The sequence below is a fragment of the Doryrhamphus excisus genome, chromosome 16, assembly GCF_030265055.1.
Source record: "Doryrhamphus excisus isolate RoL2022-K1 chromosome 16, RoL_Dexc_1.0, whole genome shotgun sequence".
NCBI classification, from domain to species: Eukaryota; Metazoa; Chordata; class Actinopteri; order Syngnathiformes; family Syngnathidae; genus Doryrhamphus; species Doryrhamphus excisus.
The window spans coordinates 11,404,671-11,421,946 of record NC_080481.1 but is presented as its reverse complement, the minus strand read 5'-3'; the positions used below and the strand labels follow the sequence as shown (position 1 = coordinate 11,421,946).

General features: G+C 38.5%; 1 protein-coding gene across 4 annotated transcripts; it reads left to right on the top strand.

Moving 5' to 3' along the window:
- Positions 1-4,960: 4,960 nt before the first annotated feature.
- Positions 4,961-16,859, top strand: LOC131104017 (DENN domain-containing protein 2D-like). 4 transcript variants are annotated; one of them, XM_058050677.1, is made up of 17 exons: positions 4,965-5,309; positions 5,922-5,988; positions 6,090-6,176; positions 6,277-6,348; positions 9,540-9,572; positions 10,455-10,547; positions 10,895-11,067; positions 11,307-11,419; positions 11,527-11,596; positions 11,669-11,746; positions 11,870-12,010; positions 13,398-13,546; positions 14,517-14,688; positions 15,390-15,440; positions 15,535-15,616; positions 15,686-15,931; positions 16,052-16,847. In XM_058050677.1, exons 1-17 carry the CDS (start codon positions 5,289-5,291, stop codon positions 16,117-16,119), a joined length of 1,716 nt encoding a protein of 571 aa, XP_057906660.1. In that variant the 5' UTR covers positions 4,965-5,288; the 3' UTR covers positions 16,120-16,847. The 4 variants fall into 4 exon arrangements, with proteins under 4 accessions (XP_057906659.1, XP_057906660.1, XP_057906662.1 ...); XM_058050676.1 differs by having other exon boundaries at positions 4,961-5,309; positions 15,535-15,931; positions 16,052-16,859; XM_058050680.1 differs by lacking the exons at positions 4,965-5,309; positions 5,922-5,988; positions 6,090-6,176; positions 6,277-6,348 and adding an exon at positions 8,748-8,822 and having other exon boundaries at positions 16,052-16,832.
- Positions 16,860-17,276: the final 417 nt, after the last annotated feature.

The following is a 17,276-nucleotide window of genomic DNA, read 5'->3' as shown; positions in this document are numbered from 1 at the left end:
CAGTAACGTTGACTATTTATTTGTATGACAATGTACAATTTAAGTGGAGATTAATTAAGATGACTGATGTTTTTTTTAAGTAATAAAACATTTTATTATCAAAATAGTGAATGCGCAGACATGATTGAGGGATTATTTTGTGCACTACACACCGTAAAGTTAATTTCTATTTCACCAACAATTCAACACGATATTGTTTACCACAACTTGACCTGATGTTTTGACGTTGAGCCCGAGTGACACGGAAAACAGATGATTCATATTATAGCAACAAGGGTGAAGTTATCTTGTCCCTTTGCAACACTTCAGAAGGTCATCGCAGAATAAATTCATTGTTTTGGGAAATACAGATATTACCTAAATGATGGAATTGGGATTGGCTTATCTGCGTTTTGTCCTGAAGATTCAACAATTCTAGGTTATTAAAGGGTACAACTGCAAAATGTAATTTGTACGCGATTAATACAATTAATTGCATTCATAATATTTCTGATAATCCTCCACAATAAAGCCGGCCAGCCTATTAAGCAATATAAGCATATGCTAAGGACATGGTGGCCTCCTGGGGGTGCCACAAAAAGATGATATATATGATATATAATATTGCACATAACCATTTGCCTTGTTTTATGTTCCGCAAAATCCAGTGCCCTAACAAAACACCCAACAAATTATTTTTTATTATTATTTTTATTGAGTGTGACTGCTTAACAACCTGCCATGGGTCCAAAAAGTTGCCAGTGTAAAAGAAACTCTTTAATGCAGTAGAAGCATAATCAATAAGTTCTATATATTTATAATTACATTGTTTTATGCATGTAAACTTATAATTATTATTTTTGAAATATATGTTTTGTTCATATGTTTGCATGTGGAGCAGATACATTTGATTTACATTATTTCTTAATTTAGTGCTGAAAGAACTAATGCAAAAAACTTTTGCATTTTACTGCATAGTGAGAGTGTATACTTCATAATTCGGAGGTTTAGAGGTGAAGGTCAGCAAATAAGATATTGTGCATCAAACCATTTTCTATGCTGCTTATCCTCACTAGGCTCAAGGGTATGCTGGAGCCTATCCCAGCTGTATTTTCAGTGCAAATAAACAAAACAATGAATATATATACCATATATATATAAATACCATATGCATTTCTGCAAAGATTTGATTTTCATTTCACTTCCTGTGCCATGTGGACCATATCCTGTCTGAATCCAAACCTACATATCCAGAGATACTTAAGAGTGGTTACATTCAAATTGTATTTTTTGGCGTTTGGAGTGCACAACAAAGTAACAGATGTTCACTGTTGCTTTAATAAGGCCAGAAGCCAGATCTTGTCTCCTTGTGGTTGCTTGCGTCACAGCTAGATAATGTCATTCTGTGACCCCTCTTCATTCCCACAGATGGAGCAACAATTTGCAAAGCGGATCGAATAGTTGCACATGCATATGAATACTGCATATATATAGTAGTGGCACTGTCCACTGTTTATGACATCATTTTTGTACAGCTGGAAAATGAGTTATAGTTGCAATATTTGCATGGTCACCTTGTGGTGGAGTGCTCGAATAAGGTACTAAGCCCCGAGTTGGTCCTACTGCCGTGTTTTAAAATTGTGGACGAGATGCTTAAAATGTCTCCAGCGGCATCAAGGACACGTTCTGGCACAATGGCATGTGCAAAGCCAACAATTCAACTTTCATTTACTTTCACATTTTGTTCCTCACAGTGAGGCTAGAGTGTACTCATCCACGTGTGTCATGTCTGCCGTGAAGCACTGAGATGCCTTATCTGCAGATTACACAAATAATTCAGCCAGTGGGAAAAAACCAACCTCCGACCACCTGCTCATTTTTGTTTCGTATTGATCCTGCAGCAAAGTAAAAACATTTGACTGGTCCTCGATGTAGTTGTGTAATTGCCCTCCGTAGCGGTGCAAGTAAAGAAATTAATACTTATTTATGCTTAGCACTCATTAGCATCCTCTACATGTAGGATACCGGCGCCCCCAACTGCTGACATGAAGTGGATAAAACCGAGTCTGAAAACATACAGGAAGTGTAATGATTTGTCCAGTCAAAAATACAGTCTTTAATGATTAACTGACAACAAAAATAATCCAACAGGTAAAAAAAAACCTGCTCGCTCTCCGGCCATCAAGACATTACAGGTATCAACATATTGCCACCCCGATGTGGGCAATGTTCTCACATTGGCCACCCCACTGAAAAAAAAACTGTCTCTGCCACTGAGTATGCATTTCTGTGGCAAACATATCAATGTACTTTTTATCGCACAGGCCTCACAGCTAGGAGACAAGGGTTCAATTCCCCCCTCGGCCATCTCTGTGTGGAGTTTGCATGTTCTCCTCGTGCATGCGTGGGTTTCCTCCCGGGATTCCGGTTTCCTCCCACATTCCAGATTAAGCTAGGTTAATTGGCGACTCCAAATTGTCCATAGGTATGAATGTGAGTGTGAATGGTTGTTTGTCTATATGTGCCCTGTGATTGGCTGGCGACCAGTCCAGGGTGTACCCCGCCTCTTGTCCGAAGACAGCTGGGATAGGCTCCAGCAACCCCACAACCCTCGTGAGGATAAGCAGTAGAAAATGAATGAATGAATGAATAGTCCACCTTGTCAATTCCACCCTCGGCCATCTCTGTGTGGAGTTTGCATGTTCTTCCCGTGCATGCGTGGGTTTTCTCTGGGTACTCCGGTTTCCTCCCACATTCCAAAAACATGCTAGGTTAATTGGTGACTCCAAATTGTCCATAGGTATAAATGTGAGTGTGAATGGTTGTTTGTCTAAATGTGCCCATGATTGGCTGGCGACCAGTCCAGGGTGTACGCCTCCTCTCGCCCGAAGACAGCTGGGATAGGCTCCAGCACCCCCGTCACCCTTGTGAGGATAAGCGCTAGAAAATGACTGAATGAATTTAACGTGGTTCAGAAGAAAAATGCTAATTCTATGAGTGTGAATCAACTCCAGCCTTTATGCATGTCCTTCCCTACAGGTACTCCAGTTTCCTCCCACATTCCAAAAACATGTATGTAAGGTTAACTGGAGACTAGTGAGGACAAGCGGTGCAAAAAATTGATGGATGGATGGTTTGCGCAATCCGGGGGTTGTCCGAAAGTCCACGTTGGAACTGTTGAGAACAGTCTTTCATCATTAGTCTAAAATCACAACAACAATTGTGCACGTCACAGATAAATTGAACATGTGGGACAAGGACTTTGTGATTAGATGCCAGTTACTGGTTCTATGTTGTGAGTGACCTCTTTCTCTGAGGTCCAGATTGTGTGGCTCCAACAGACTGCTCTGCTCAATAAGTACGCCCATTGTCCTGTATTACAGAACAGACCGGGCAACAGACAACACGGTTTTGTGTTGTGTTTTTGTTTTGAGATAAGTGAACAAAATGTAATATTATCAACATTGAAGTTAAAACAAGACAACACATTTTTTTTGATGAATACAAAAAATGATGCTATTGTATATTGTTTGCAATGATTATTCATTCACAGGTCATCAATTCTATTTTATTGATTTTGGTAGAAAAATACACCAAAAATTCGCTGTCTTTCTATAAAGACTAAAATCTATAAAGTGGTGATACCGCAACTCAATACTCTAAAAAGCTCAGATTATTTTATCCTTACACAGACAAGTGATGGGCACCAGTGTTTGCTTTCGGCAAAACCATTACTGATATCAATACTTTGGCAAAACAACAAAAAAAATAGATTCTTCCATCAATTTTTATATCGCACAAACACATTCATTGCAGTACACATGTCTTATTTATGTCTTAAATGGCTTATTTCATATAGTGATTATTATTATATCTACTATATTGGGTAATACAAGTGTAAATGTGACTATAGGGGTGTTAGTTCATGTCCACAGGGCTCTAATAATGTTAAAAGTAGTGCATTTCAGTACAAAAATATTTGAAGTATGAATAATAAATCCTACTTAGCGTAAATGCTGCTGTATAAAAAAATCCCCTTCAGAATAAAAGCATAAGATCAAGACTCCACTCACCAGTTAAGAATAACTGATGTATAAAAGAACATTACTACATGATTCAAGAACAATTATCCACATTCCTCCATATGTATCTTGCTGATGTAAGCAATCTTGATGTAATGTAAGCATTACACTTAAAAAAAAATCTCAATCTGTCTCTCTGTGGCAGACTTGGAACAGAGATAAGAAAAAATAAATAAATGAAAACAAAATCACCACAGTGCATGTGCTTCCAATGCAGCTCTATGCTGCCCTGTGCTGGGCAAAGTTAAACTATAACCCAGTTCTGCACGTCACTGAGATGTGATATCATCATGGCAAGATAGTCAAAGGACTGATACTTCATATTCCAGATGCAAAGTACCGCTTTTAGACAGTATCTACCGCACTTTATTTATATTTATAGATATTGAATAAGCTCTATACTGGGTTTTCAGTGGGTTTGTTTACTCTTTAGGTGTGGTTGATAGTACACATTTTGGTATCGATCCAATATCAATGTCTCGGTTAGCACGTTTTTCGATTGAGATAGAAATTTTATGTCTAGTTATTATATTGCCAGCGTCCTGTGATTTTATATACAGTGGTGTTGCTGTGGTCGTAGCAGTCACCATGGTGATGACAGACACTCCTTCAAACCCTAGTCCTGCTGGTTTCTAAGATACTGATTACCAGTTTATGTTTATTTCCAAAATTAAATCAAATTGCTTCTGTAGTCGTGGATGAAAAAAAGTGTCTTGGGAGGTGAATTTTCCTGTGTGCCAACTGTAGACCTTTCATATATTTCCACTGGGCCAGTTCATTATGTCCCTCTCATCAGTAGAACCGGTTTGACAACAAACTCCAACCGCACCTCCTTTGAGTGGCCTCACCTCTTTCTGACCATTGCTTTTAATACCTGTTTGTTTTTATCAACACATTTGCTTTGTATGATAGAGACCTGTACTCATCCTACATCTTAACATGACTACATTAACTTCTGACACCTTTTAACACACAAACACATGCCATATCATGATATCGCTGTATTTTGGCTTGGCACTAAAAGAGGAAATCCCAGCTGAGACTGAAATCCGTCAGCACTTCAACAAGTGCACTTCCTCATACGTGTGCTGTAACTGTCATTGCCAGTTTCACAGCGTATGTTGTGGGAAAGAGCGCTGTAGTCCGTGTTTTTAATCATTTTTCATTGTATGAAATCCTGTACCATTTAGATCCACTTGATGAAGACTTTTCTCGAGCTGCTCAAGCATGGACAAGGACACACAGGACGTAAGTGATATACATTCATATTGCAGTCAGTATCAGCTGCCCTAAATGTGATTTATTTTGGGTATTTAAACTTAATATTCTGGTAAATTGGAATAAATAACACATTTTAACCAGTGAAATGTCCTGTGTTGCAATAGGAGTGATAGTGAGTGACATGTAAAATAATAACACAAATAAAAATAATAATAATGTAATTTAATATAACTAATTCAATAGTTTTCACATTGTAAATAAAAAAAAGGCATTGACAGTGTAAAAAATGTGAATTTAATGAATATGTAAAGCTTTTCGTCACAGTTTAAATGTTGTGTAATTAGTGGACGTAATACTGGTGCTGTGTTGCATAAAAACGTAACGGGTGCCAGCCACTCTGGTTGTGTTAAAGTACAGTCGTCCCTCATCTATAGCGGTTCATTGATTCCTGACCTGACCACAATAAACACAATTCCATGATTTAGGATTCATCATGGGGTCAAGGGGGCAGCGGCCCAGACTTCCCCACCCACCTCTTCCAAGGCGTTCCCTCTCTAAATTGAAATTAAACTACCATTACATTCACTTTCATCTCTAATTCATCTCTTATTTTTGTCTTTGTTTTGATTTTTTTTACAGGGTACAGGGACGCAACTGTCCCAAAACTCGAGGAGGAGCTTCAGCTTTTCATCTTTGCGCATTAAAAGTGAGCTTTGAGGGAGCCACAGACTGTACAGGTCATTTTATAACAAGGTGATGGAGATGGACAGTGTCTCCTTTCATCTGATGGTAACTCCTTGTGTGCAGAAACCAACAACAATTGTGAAGAGGATGGTTTCTCCAAGCACAGGAGCGCATGGTCTTTTTCATCAGCCAGAGAGTTCTCAAGAAGGGGTAAACGTCATCATTACTACACTGTATGAGTTCTATCAAAGTCATATAAAGACAAGTCCATTCAGCTCACCTCCAATTTCATCCCATAATATTCTCACAGAAGCATTTCCCAAGGAAGACGCTGCCTCTGTTGCCCGCCGTCACAGCATTGAGGTCCAGACCAACAAAACAGGTACAGCAAAAAGTAGACTAAAATCCTAATTCCCAAACATTTTACAGTCACATACCCCTTCAGACATGTCACCTGAATCCATTTAAGCTTCACTTTTTTGGTTAGTTTAGGTCTGCAAATTGAAGGGGAACATTTAACAATCATAATGAAGCAGTATCCGTCCACAAATGTGTTTAACATTGATGCCTGTTATAAGTAGAGCATTTTTTGTAACATTGTCTTATTGTTGTATGAGCAACAAGTGTTTTTTGCGTTTGTAAATATCACCACTTTGGGCTGCATATGCATGTGTGGGTGTGGTTGCTGTGGTTTACAATTGTCCCTGAATGCAGCGGCAACTTGTGTCCCTGGAGTTGTGATGTCCTAACTTTTTTGAGCCACGGCACGTTTTTTACATTGGAAAAAATTAGCAGCACACCACTAACCAACATTATTTGCTTCTTTCAGCTTTTTCATGAGTACGGACTCGCCACAGCAGATCCTTTTGATCTGCATACTGATTTAACCAACAATGTTACAAAATGTCACCACTACCTCTCACGTGCATCACTAAATCTATTAGAGGAACGAGGCAATAAGCTACGTGTTGCCACACGGACGAATATTACATTACTCTGCCAGTCTTTACACCACTAACACCGACAATGACATAATAGTTGCAGAAAATTATTAATACATGTTAATTAAAAAACAAGTGATATTGAATAATTCTTCACGGCACACCTGACGATTTCTCACGGCACAATTTTTTGACTGATACAACTAATTTCAACCAATAAATTGCCTTCAATTATGTAGTGACAGATGGACATTTCAGAAAAGTTTTATTCAGCTCTTTGGCTGCATTTTGCACTGTGAAGGTACTGTATATCATTTTTTACTTCAGTCGGAACTCTAACCGAAACAGCTACTGAACTTCTGCTTTGAAATGACAACAGGTGGGAGGTACGGTAAAGGCGACATCTGCGACCTTGTTTAGTTTAGTCTGTGAATGAGAAATCCCACAGCAGCAGGTAGGAAATGAAGGCAGCACGGCTCGAGCCCTGAGTGTCAGTGTAGCACGAGGCGAGGGCGGCGAGACACAGGCACACACCATGATGGTGGACTTTGATATGAGCTGGAGTGGAAATCATGCCGTATCTTTGGTGTTTTTTAAGTCCCTTTCCTACTACAAACATTTTTAAAACCTGATTTTTAAGCCGTAATAAGGCAGCGATGAGTGAACTTGTGACGAAGAGACGAACAGGACGACGTCTGGCGAACTTGAAAAGCAGATGGAGTAAGTTTTTGGCAACTGATACAGTCGATGTTTGGTTTCACTTGTTCGATAAAAACATTGCTAGAAACAAAAATGTCGAATGTTGAACACCAGAATGTTTATCGACGACATGTTCACACACCTGTCGATGCTTGTGTGTGTGTTCACTATGTGCAACAACGGTGCTTGAATCCCACGTCAGGTGTCAAAGCTCGACTCGCATTTAGTGTATAACGTTTTTAGCATCTTCATAGTTGTGTTTGTGGCCTATATCGTGTGTCATGTTAAGTTATATTAAATTAATACAAGAAAAAGTGAAAGTCAGTCGAGTTTCATGGGGGATTTTGGAGTGGGGATTTTTAGGAAATGTCTGTTAAAAAAAGCAGGCTATCGAGTGAAAATGCATAATTAGTATAATTAATTGAATTTATTTGAGTGAAAGTAAACTTTTTGGAAATAATAACTAAGAAAGAATCTAGTCTGAATGCAGAGAAATTATGTTACTGTGCAAAAATGCCACAGGGAAAAAAAACACATAATAAATTACAATGACTAGTTTGGATGAAAATTAGCATTATAGGGATGACATCATCTGATTGGATGCTTTGTAAGTGCTATGCTCTTCTAAGGATGTCATGAAACCTAGTTTTTGGCCTGAGAAGTTAAATAGGAATTAAATACCAGCATACCAATGGGCTTTAGTCTTTTTATATGGCAGACTTTTTTCCTTGGACTGCACCATTCCCTTTTCTTTTGAATTGACAGCATACTGTTGTGACATGTTCAGGAGCCTCCGGGCATGAGGCTGTTAAAAGAGGACTTATTTTTAACTGACTGTAGTGAGCGTAGGCTCAAGACATGCTGGCTGTATTGAGACTATTATCAACAATATATTATACTAGACATTGTCGTCTATGTTGTTTGACACTGTCAGTTTGATTTGGCAAAGTTGGGCTTAGTAAAGATCGCAAATGAAAGCATTCACATTGAACTATTCATCTACTGCAGCAGTAAGTTCTTTGGGTTGTATCCAACAGATTTAATGTGTTAGAATCGTATTTTACTTCACACATAAATACATTAGCTGCATGATTCAAGTGACCCATTTTCCAAATTTTTTCCATTTCCATCTACATTTTAGGGGACATTCTTGTGGAGTTTTGTTTCTCCATGCACTCGAGTTGGCTGTAAACACTATCAGAATGAAAAGTCTATGGTAATCTATTATTTTTATTTTAGAACTAACAAAAACTTCTAACAGTTGTTGTGTATAAATCTAATGACAGTATAACTTATTTTTTGGCTCTCCTATCCTTTTTGCCTTTGAAAGAGTTTTACTTTTGAACGTTGTTTTGTCCTTTGGTTGTGAATGCAGCACAAGTATGAAAATTCTTTCCCTGGAGTCTGCAGTAAACAAATGTCTCTCAGCAGCTTGTCAGCGATGCAGTATGCTCTAAGAATTATTAGCACTGTCTAGCACAGTACAATGCTGCCAGGACACAGAAAAACATAATTTAAAAATTTATAATTCTAAACGCTCTACTGTATGGCTTTAACAAAATACCTTATGGTACACAGAAAGCACAGCAATGGTGCAAAATCATGCTTTTATACCAACACACAAATCTATAGTCTTCAGTTTATTTGTTCACTTTAATGCCCAGTACAACTAACAGTATGTTTGTTTCTACTATATAATGGCTCTCTTTTAAAGTATAAGGACAACATATGTTACATATACCTTTGGATAGTAAGGTGGCAGTAGGTATTGTAAATTGTAAAGAACTGCATTCAGTTGAAAGGGCATGACGGTATTACATTGCTCAGCTGTTTTGGGATGCTGATAAGTACAACTAATGCTTGGTTGTATCTTAACAATGACGGTACCATTGTTACAACTCATTGTAAAGACTATAAACACTCTGTTTTCCAGGTGAACCGCCTAAAAGCGGCTTGATCTCTGGTGGTAAGTCCAACAAGTGTTTTTTTTCTTAATCATTTTGGTCTGAACAATCCTTGGATTTGTCTGTTTTTCAGTATTTTATCAGCAATTCTGTCTATTTTTGTGCACATCTAGCAGCACTATACGTTTTCAATGAAGATTTTGTTAGGAAGTAATTCATTGTAAGATGTATTAATCTTTATTAATTTAATATGTTTGGTGTTTTTTTAGATGTATTAATTGTTGTTAGTTTCTGCTGAAAAGCTGCTAGTGACTAAGGGTGTCTGATAGTATCGGTTAATATTGGCAATAATTGAGATACCGGATCCTAGCGTGTCGTTTTTTCTGTGGATATTGATATTGGTGCACGACTGAGACGCCCTCAAACTGCACCATCCTCCACATAGCGACAGGACCGCTACCTCGGTATGTTTGCAATGTGGAATTATTTTCAAATTTTGCTTTTGGATAGTAAATAATTACATTGCAGTGACTGTAAAATGTTTTACTCTTTGTGCGTAGTGCAGCTCTCCCTTAATTGTCACACTGATTACAAATAAGAAACGGGTACCGCTGCACGTGCGTTCCAGCTTCCACAAAGCAGCTGCACATCATACCAAACAGGAAACAGAAAACCAAAATGAGCAAAAGCCCAACCTGTCATGCAGGATTGCATATTGCAGTATTTGTATTGTTTATTTCTGAAATGCATCCAGTTGAGAAAGCAAAATGTGTCTACACGCCAGTTCGATGGATCAGTAATAACATGTTGGACAATGTCAGATATAACAAAGCCAATATTGAGCATCTCCGTACATAGCATTTTAGAATTGTGAAAAAGCTCATATTGATTTGCAAATGTTTCCATTATTATTATGAGTGAAATGCTATCATTGCACCAAACAGGCACCATCCCAGGTGAAGATGGGGGTGGACGACCGAAAGCCCTCAAGAGGCTAAGTGCCATGTGGTCTTCCTTCCGCAAAGGCAAAAGAGATAGTAAGTTTTCCATCATGTTAATGGTAATGTTTAGAGCACTCTATATGAAGGTAGGGTGGAGCTTGACACGACTCGCTGCAGTCAATTGAATGGTCACACTGTTCTGACGCAGACTTTGTTGATCCACAAGATAAATTGCTTGTTTACAGAAGGTCAATTGCAGAAAAAAAAGACACACCCTTGAATCAATGCAATATAATATAATCAAATAAAAATATAGGATAAAAATAAATAAAGAATATAGGTAGTAAATGCAAACATAAATGTCATGTAAAATGTCTCCAAAACTAAAAATACATTTACTTAAGTGTGATTATGATAAATGTCATTTTCACATTTCTCTGAAGGAGTGAAAGACCAAGATCCTCCAGAGCCAGGCCCAATTTTGGAAGAGAAAGCAACCAGGCAACTACGTTTTGTCAGTGGTCAATACTTTTTTGAGTACCTGGTGGTGGTCAGTCTTAAGAAAAACAAGAATGGCAGCAACTATGAACCTCAGATCACCTACCAATTTCCTAAGGTTTGTTTTTAACTCTTGTTTTAGTACCAAAGCAGTTAAAGCACATATTGCATTGAAATACAGGAATTTTGACTGCATATGTGCCCATTAAAAAAAAAGGTCATTTTTATATTATAATATGACAAACTGCTGAAGTGGTTAATAATGTGAAACAAATTTAATGCAAAGTCCCCACTTACACAGGAAAAACATCATTATAGACCCCATTAAGAAAACTCTGTCTATGTGTATGCTTTCAGAGAGATGGGATGGCGAGATTTCAAAAGGAGGAAGAGGAGCGTACATTAAAGGCGCTCACGCTATTCTGCTTCCCTGAGGGTATCAAATGGGCACCTTTGACGGAATATCATAGGTACAATTGGATACGCATGACTTCTGATGATTACTTTCATAACATTTATTTATGCTTTGAGTGGTCTTCCACGTCTCACAGTCATAGTTTTCCCTATATGTTTACAGCGAGACCTTTTCCTTTGTGTTGACGGAGATTGACGGTAGTCGAAGAAATGGATACTGCAGGAGACTGCTGGTTAGTGAGCCTATTGTGTGACGTGATAACAACTAATATAGCCTGACCTCACCTTAACTTTCCAACCTGCAGCCTGGCGGGAAGGGGGCTCGTCCACCTGAGGCATACTGTATCATCAGCAGCCTGGCTTGTTTTGGCCTGTTTTCCAAGGTGATTTAAAACGAATGAGTTTGGAGTCCAAACCATTCTTCTCAGCCAAATATATTGCTATTGAAGGATATCTTTTTTTTGGTTAAGTATCTTGTGACTCGTTTTTTTTTCCTGTGTGAACAGATTTTTGATGAGGTCGAGAAGAGGCGGCAGATCTCCATGGCTATGATTTATCCATTCATGCAGAAACTGCGGGAGGCTCCCTTCCCAGCTCCTGGAAACACTGTGGAGATTAAAAGCTTCATTCCTGAGTCGGGCACTGAGGTTAGTGCAAACCTATCCCTCCGCTTGGCAGAGTTGTGTACTGTATAAATATGTCTTAAAATAACTTACATGATTTTTGCATTTTATCATAATACAGTGTAGTCCGTAGTTGTAAACAGTCAGTACAGGGGCGCTTGGATTTGTTCATATTTTGAAACAATTCCACAAATAAAATACAACTATTTACGGAAGTGTAGAAAATCTGTAGCCTTCATGTAGTGTGCTTTTTAATGTTCATAAGCAAGTTAAAAAAAAAATCAAAAAAATGTTTTACCATCTCTAACTCAGATGATGCATGAAAGATACATAACGAACAGGCAGAGGTAGATTACTATTAGACTACTATGTGCCTGGGAGGTGAGTGGCTTAGCATTAGGACCTAAAATTGCAACTTGAAAACAATATATTGTATGAATGTTCAGTATATACGTCATATGCTATATAGCTTATTATTTACGCATATATTGACCACAGTTAGTTTGAAAACAGTTTAAAATAAACAAAATAAATAAAATAAAAATATTTCACTGCCCTTTATTTTGGAAAAACATGCAACAAAATCGCTTGTCTACCGTGTCTTCACTTGCTCATGTCGTGTGTTCCTAATTATCATGCTAATAAAATTGACGACAGCTTGTCGCATGCAAAGGTTCGCGTTTCAATCTCATCGACTTTCTGGTGTCTTTTAACCATTTACACTGCCTCTCTGGCGGTAGGTAACTGGCTAGATCACGGGCGAGCAAGAAGTGGTTATCACATTCTAACCTACTTTTTAAAGTGTCACTTAACCTTGCTCTCTTGTAATCATTATGATACTGATGGCTTGTCTTCAAAACACTAAATGTGTGTCTAAGTTGTTCAAGAAAGTTGCGCACTGAAGTAATTATTACATCAAGGTAGATTTGTTTTATGCATCAGGTTTTTCTGGGGTGCAAAAATCTGTCACCAAAAAAAAAATATTGTTTATGTTAAGTTGTAAAAATGTACACGTGTCAATTTCACATCAAAAGAAAGGGCAAGCTTGAAACAAACGGCACCGTGCATTTATGTTGTCATGACTAGAGAGTCCTCATCCTTCAGTGTGGGTGTGTTTGTTTGGAGTGATGTCTCAACCTGTCCTACATTGCTCAACCCGGCCCTCAGAGCATGAGGCTACATACCATGTTTTAGTGACTCATACTCGCTGCGGTTATTCAGTAATGCCTGCCACGGTCTGCACTGTAGCCCTCAAGAGTAGCTTGTCAGTGGATGAATGTGGTAATTAAAAAAACCCTGCTACTTTGCTTTTATTAGAATCAACAAGGCCTTGAGGCAAAACAACATTTGTGTGATGTTCTGCTATGAGTACTAGTGACATCAAGTGTTTGTGTGGTATCTCTCTTATTAGATCATAAGGCTGACGCGGCCGCTGGACTCCTGGCTGGAACATGTCAACTTTGAAGTGCTGTTCAGCTGCCTTACAGATGAGGAGGTGCTACTGGTGTTTGCAGCTGCTGTCCTAGAGAGACGCATCATTTTCATTGCTGATGAGTTGGGGTAATACATTCTCACCACATACAAGTGCACATGCCTATGAGGTATACTGGAAAAGGTCAGAGGGAAATTTGAATTTTTTTTTTGACGAGTCAAAAAGTGAAATAGTTGAGAATATCCTCAATACAGAAAATGTAAAATGATCATTGTACATGACAATTATTTAATTATAAACTTTGCTGACGCATTAGTCTAAATAGGGAAACCCAGACTTCCCTGTCCATCGCCACCTCCTCCCCCCGGCTGGATAGCAAAGCCTTCCCTGGCCAACTGTTAAATTGCAGCATGACAGGGTTCAACTCAAGGAGACATATCCCAATTGAACGCGCCAGAAAACACCTTACACCCTCCCTCGGTTAGCCTATTTGTCTATTTTACCAAACAGACTTGTTCTCTTTGCCTTGGAGTAACAGACCAACCAGAAAAACAGGTTTTTCCAGTTTTTATGTCTGAAAATCACAGGTGGGGGAAACATACGCCAACAGTCCTCAAAAATCATGGAGGAGGTCTCACACATGTTAGCACTGTGTTATGTACTGATAATGGGCCAACATGTGGGTGTGTATACTGTATATACACGCACACACACAGAAAGGTTTTTTGCTGCTGTTTAACGAGTAGAATCCTTTGCTTTAGGGCATTGGCACAATACTGACGGGAGATATGCAGAAGCTTGGCAATTTGTACTCTAATTAAAAAAACAATTCATGTAACAGTATATCAAAAAATGTCATTGTTCAAGCTGTCAATAATTCAGCTGTCAGCTAATTCCAGGCTATAGGGCATTGCCACTAGCACGACATGACAAGATATGCAGAAAAGTTGAATGTATCTTCCATTTTGGTCTCTTGAATGCTGAAGAAATACACTAGATGCATACATTACACTGTAATCCATCCTTGTCATGATTACCTTTTTCACCAGTGTCCTTTTGAGGACTAATAGTGTTTTCTACCATATTGTGTCTCTCCAGCACGCTATCTCAGGTGATTCATGCAGTTGCAGCCCTTCTTTATCCTTTTACCTGGCAGCACACCTTGATATCCATAGTTCCAGAGATCCTAATTGATGTCGTGATGGCACCCACCCCATATCTGCTGGGGGTACAGAAGCGGCTGCTAGACCAGGTCACCGATCAAAATGATGTAAGTACAATCAAGTTTTAGATACAGTGGAACCTCGGTTTTTGGATGCCCCTAATAGGATTGGTTGGATTAGTTTTTGGATGAAAAATCATTGCCACAACTATCCTGGTTTTTGCACACTGTAAGTTGTCATATGGCCAGTTTTTTTTAAATATATATTTCGGATGGCTGCAAAAAAATTTGGAAGTGCCAGAACTTTGATAAAGGTGAGAAACACTCTGGAATTTAAGAAAGAACCTGGAGTAAAGTACAAAGGTAGTGTCTGTTACAATGGGATTGTAATGTAAACATAACACATTGTGAGCCGGGGCATAGTGTGTAGTAATGAATGTACCTCCTGCTGAAGTTTACAATAAAGTGAGCCAAAATACAGCTGTAAGCGTCCATTTGGTTAAGTTTGTAAGGAAAAAACAATGTAGTTCTAAATCGTCCATCTCATCCCCTCCACTCATATGTGTTTGCCAGTCTTCAATAATGGTAAAATGTCCATTTCATTTGAATGGTGTTTTGTGTTTATATTTTTGTGGGTGGAACAGGTTGATTGCATTTACTGCATTTATTTTTATGGGCAAAATGTATTTTGTTTCCATGTTTTGGTTTTTGTGTGACATTTCAAATGGATTAATGACAAAAATTTAAGAGATGTTTTCAAATGGTATCAGTACAATGATGGCGACATGACATTTCTTTTTGTCACACAGCTGCTGTTGGTGGATCTATCAGAGAACAAAAAGGAAACCTTCATTGTTGCAGTAAGTCATTGGAGGTTTGAATGACATAATAGTGGAAAGCATTGTCGTCACCAATTTATCGGTAATGAAAAGTTTTGAATTTACCTTCTTACAGATTGGTGACGAGCGCTCTATTTTGCCCCCCAAACTCCAAAGTGAAATCCAAGAGGCACTCGGTCAGAGAAAGAAAGCATCATGTAGGACAAGTGCAAAAGCAATGCATAAAATAAAGACTCAGTGCATTTACCACAAAATCTATATTTCAGCAACAGAAGATCTGAACCGTGTGGTGTCGGAGGCCTTCCTTCTGTTTTTTGTGAAAACAGTTGGCCATTATATGTCATATGTGAAAAGCGGTCCTGCTGGAAAGCAGAGGGTATTTGAGAAGAGGAGCTTCTACAAGGCCATCGAGTCAAAGACCACACGCCACTTTGTCAAGAAGTTTATCCAGACGCAGATGTTTGATCTGTTCATTCAGGAGGTGGAGCAGCAGCAGACTGGACCCCAGCAGGGTGAGGAGTGGGAACATTGGTTTTCAATAAGCCATAGCTTCACATATATATTCATTAAGAATCTCAGGATAGTCACATCCTGACTAGCACATTAATTTCACTTTCTGTTTTCCTTTGTAGGAATATTTCACAAAAAGATTGTGGAATACCAGGAAAAAAAGAAAAAGGAAAAGACAAAGAAACACTAGTTCTTTGCATGCAGTCAAAAGTGTATATAGGAACATAGGAATACATGCCAATGTTGCACTGTTTTTATTTTGTAATTTTCTGTTAATGATGTACCGAAGTGCGACATATACTGTATTGCTATTTTTGCTGCTACTATGTCAAAACACTGGTTTACAGTCTGTTGCTGGTGAGCAGGAAATTATTTCAAATAAAGACTACTTTTTTAAGCTACATCTACATATATATATATATATATATATATACACACATTCAATTATCCCAAAGCTATGGCACAACTAAGAACATACTTAAGAACATACGGTACTCCAGATGATTTCTCACAAAGTATGAGTTGATATGTGGTTATTGTTGACAACTAAATAAAATGCGGTTAACTTGCTTACGTGACAACACAGACTGTGAACAGCAAAATGTACAGGAAATGAGAGCACTGCAGCATACAGTCACAACCACCACAAGCAGAAACATTCTCACAGTTTCATAGAAACACCAATGATACTTGCTGCTATATCAGTCTGGGGGAACTGAACATGGGACCTTCTGTGGCTGCATTCTGATTCCACATTCAACTTCATAATAAAATGCAATGTACAATGACCTATGCACAACCTTCCCTGATGAGGGTCTTGGGTTTTGATACTGTTGGAATTCATCCCTTTCATCCAAGTATGTCTAACACTGTACTATTTGGCTGGTAAAATGAAAACAATTCAAAAAGCTATCTGATCAAGATCAATCAGGGCTGATACTCCCTACGTACAGCAAGGGGGTGCATTCCCAGCAAATGCGCAAAGGTCACGCATTGCTACCGTGAGGCATACAGCAAAATGAGGCAGTAGAGAAAAAAAAACTTGTAGCCACAATGATTGACAGCATACAGCAAAATAAGAATAAAATGCCACAAGTTACCCATTCACTTGTCAATCCCTGGTAGTGTAATGGTACAGCTGCTGCCTTTTAATGCAGAGTGTGTGGTTTCAATTGTGTTAACTCATTCGCTACTCAAGATGTATTGATATGGTTTTTTTTTTAACCCGACCGCTTGCTCCCATTGTACAATTTTTTGCGCAAGAGTCACAAATGGGTGATGATGCAACTCCACAATAGAAAAGAGCACATTTGGTGCAATATTAAGGCAAAAAAACGTCCACAGGGT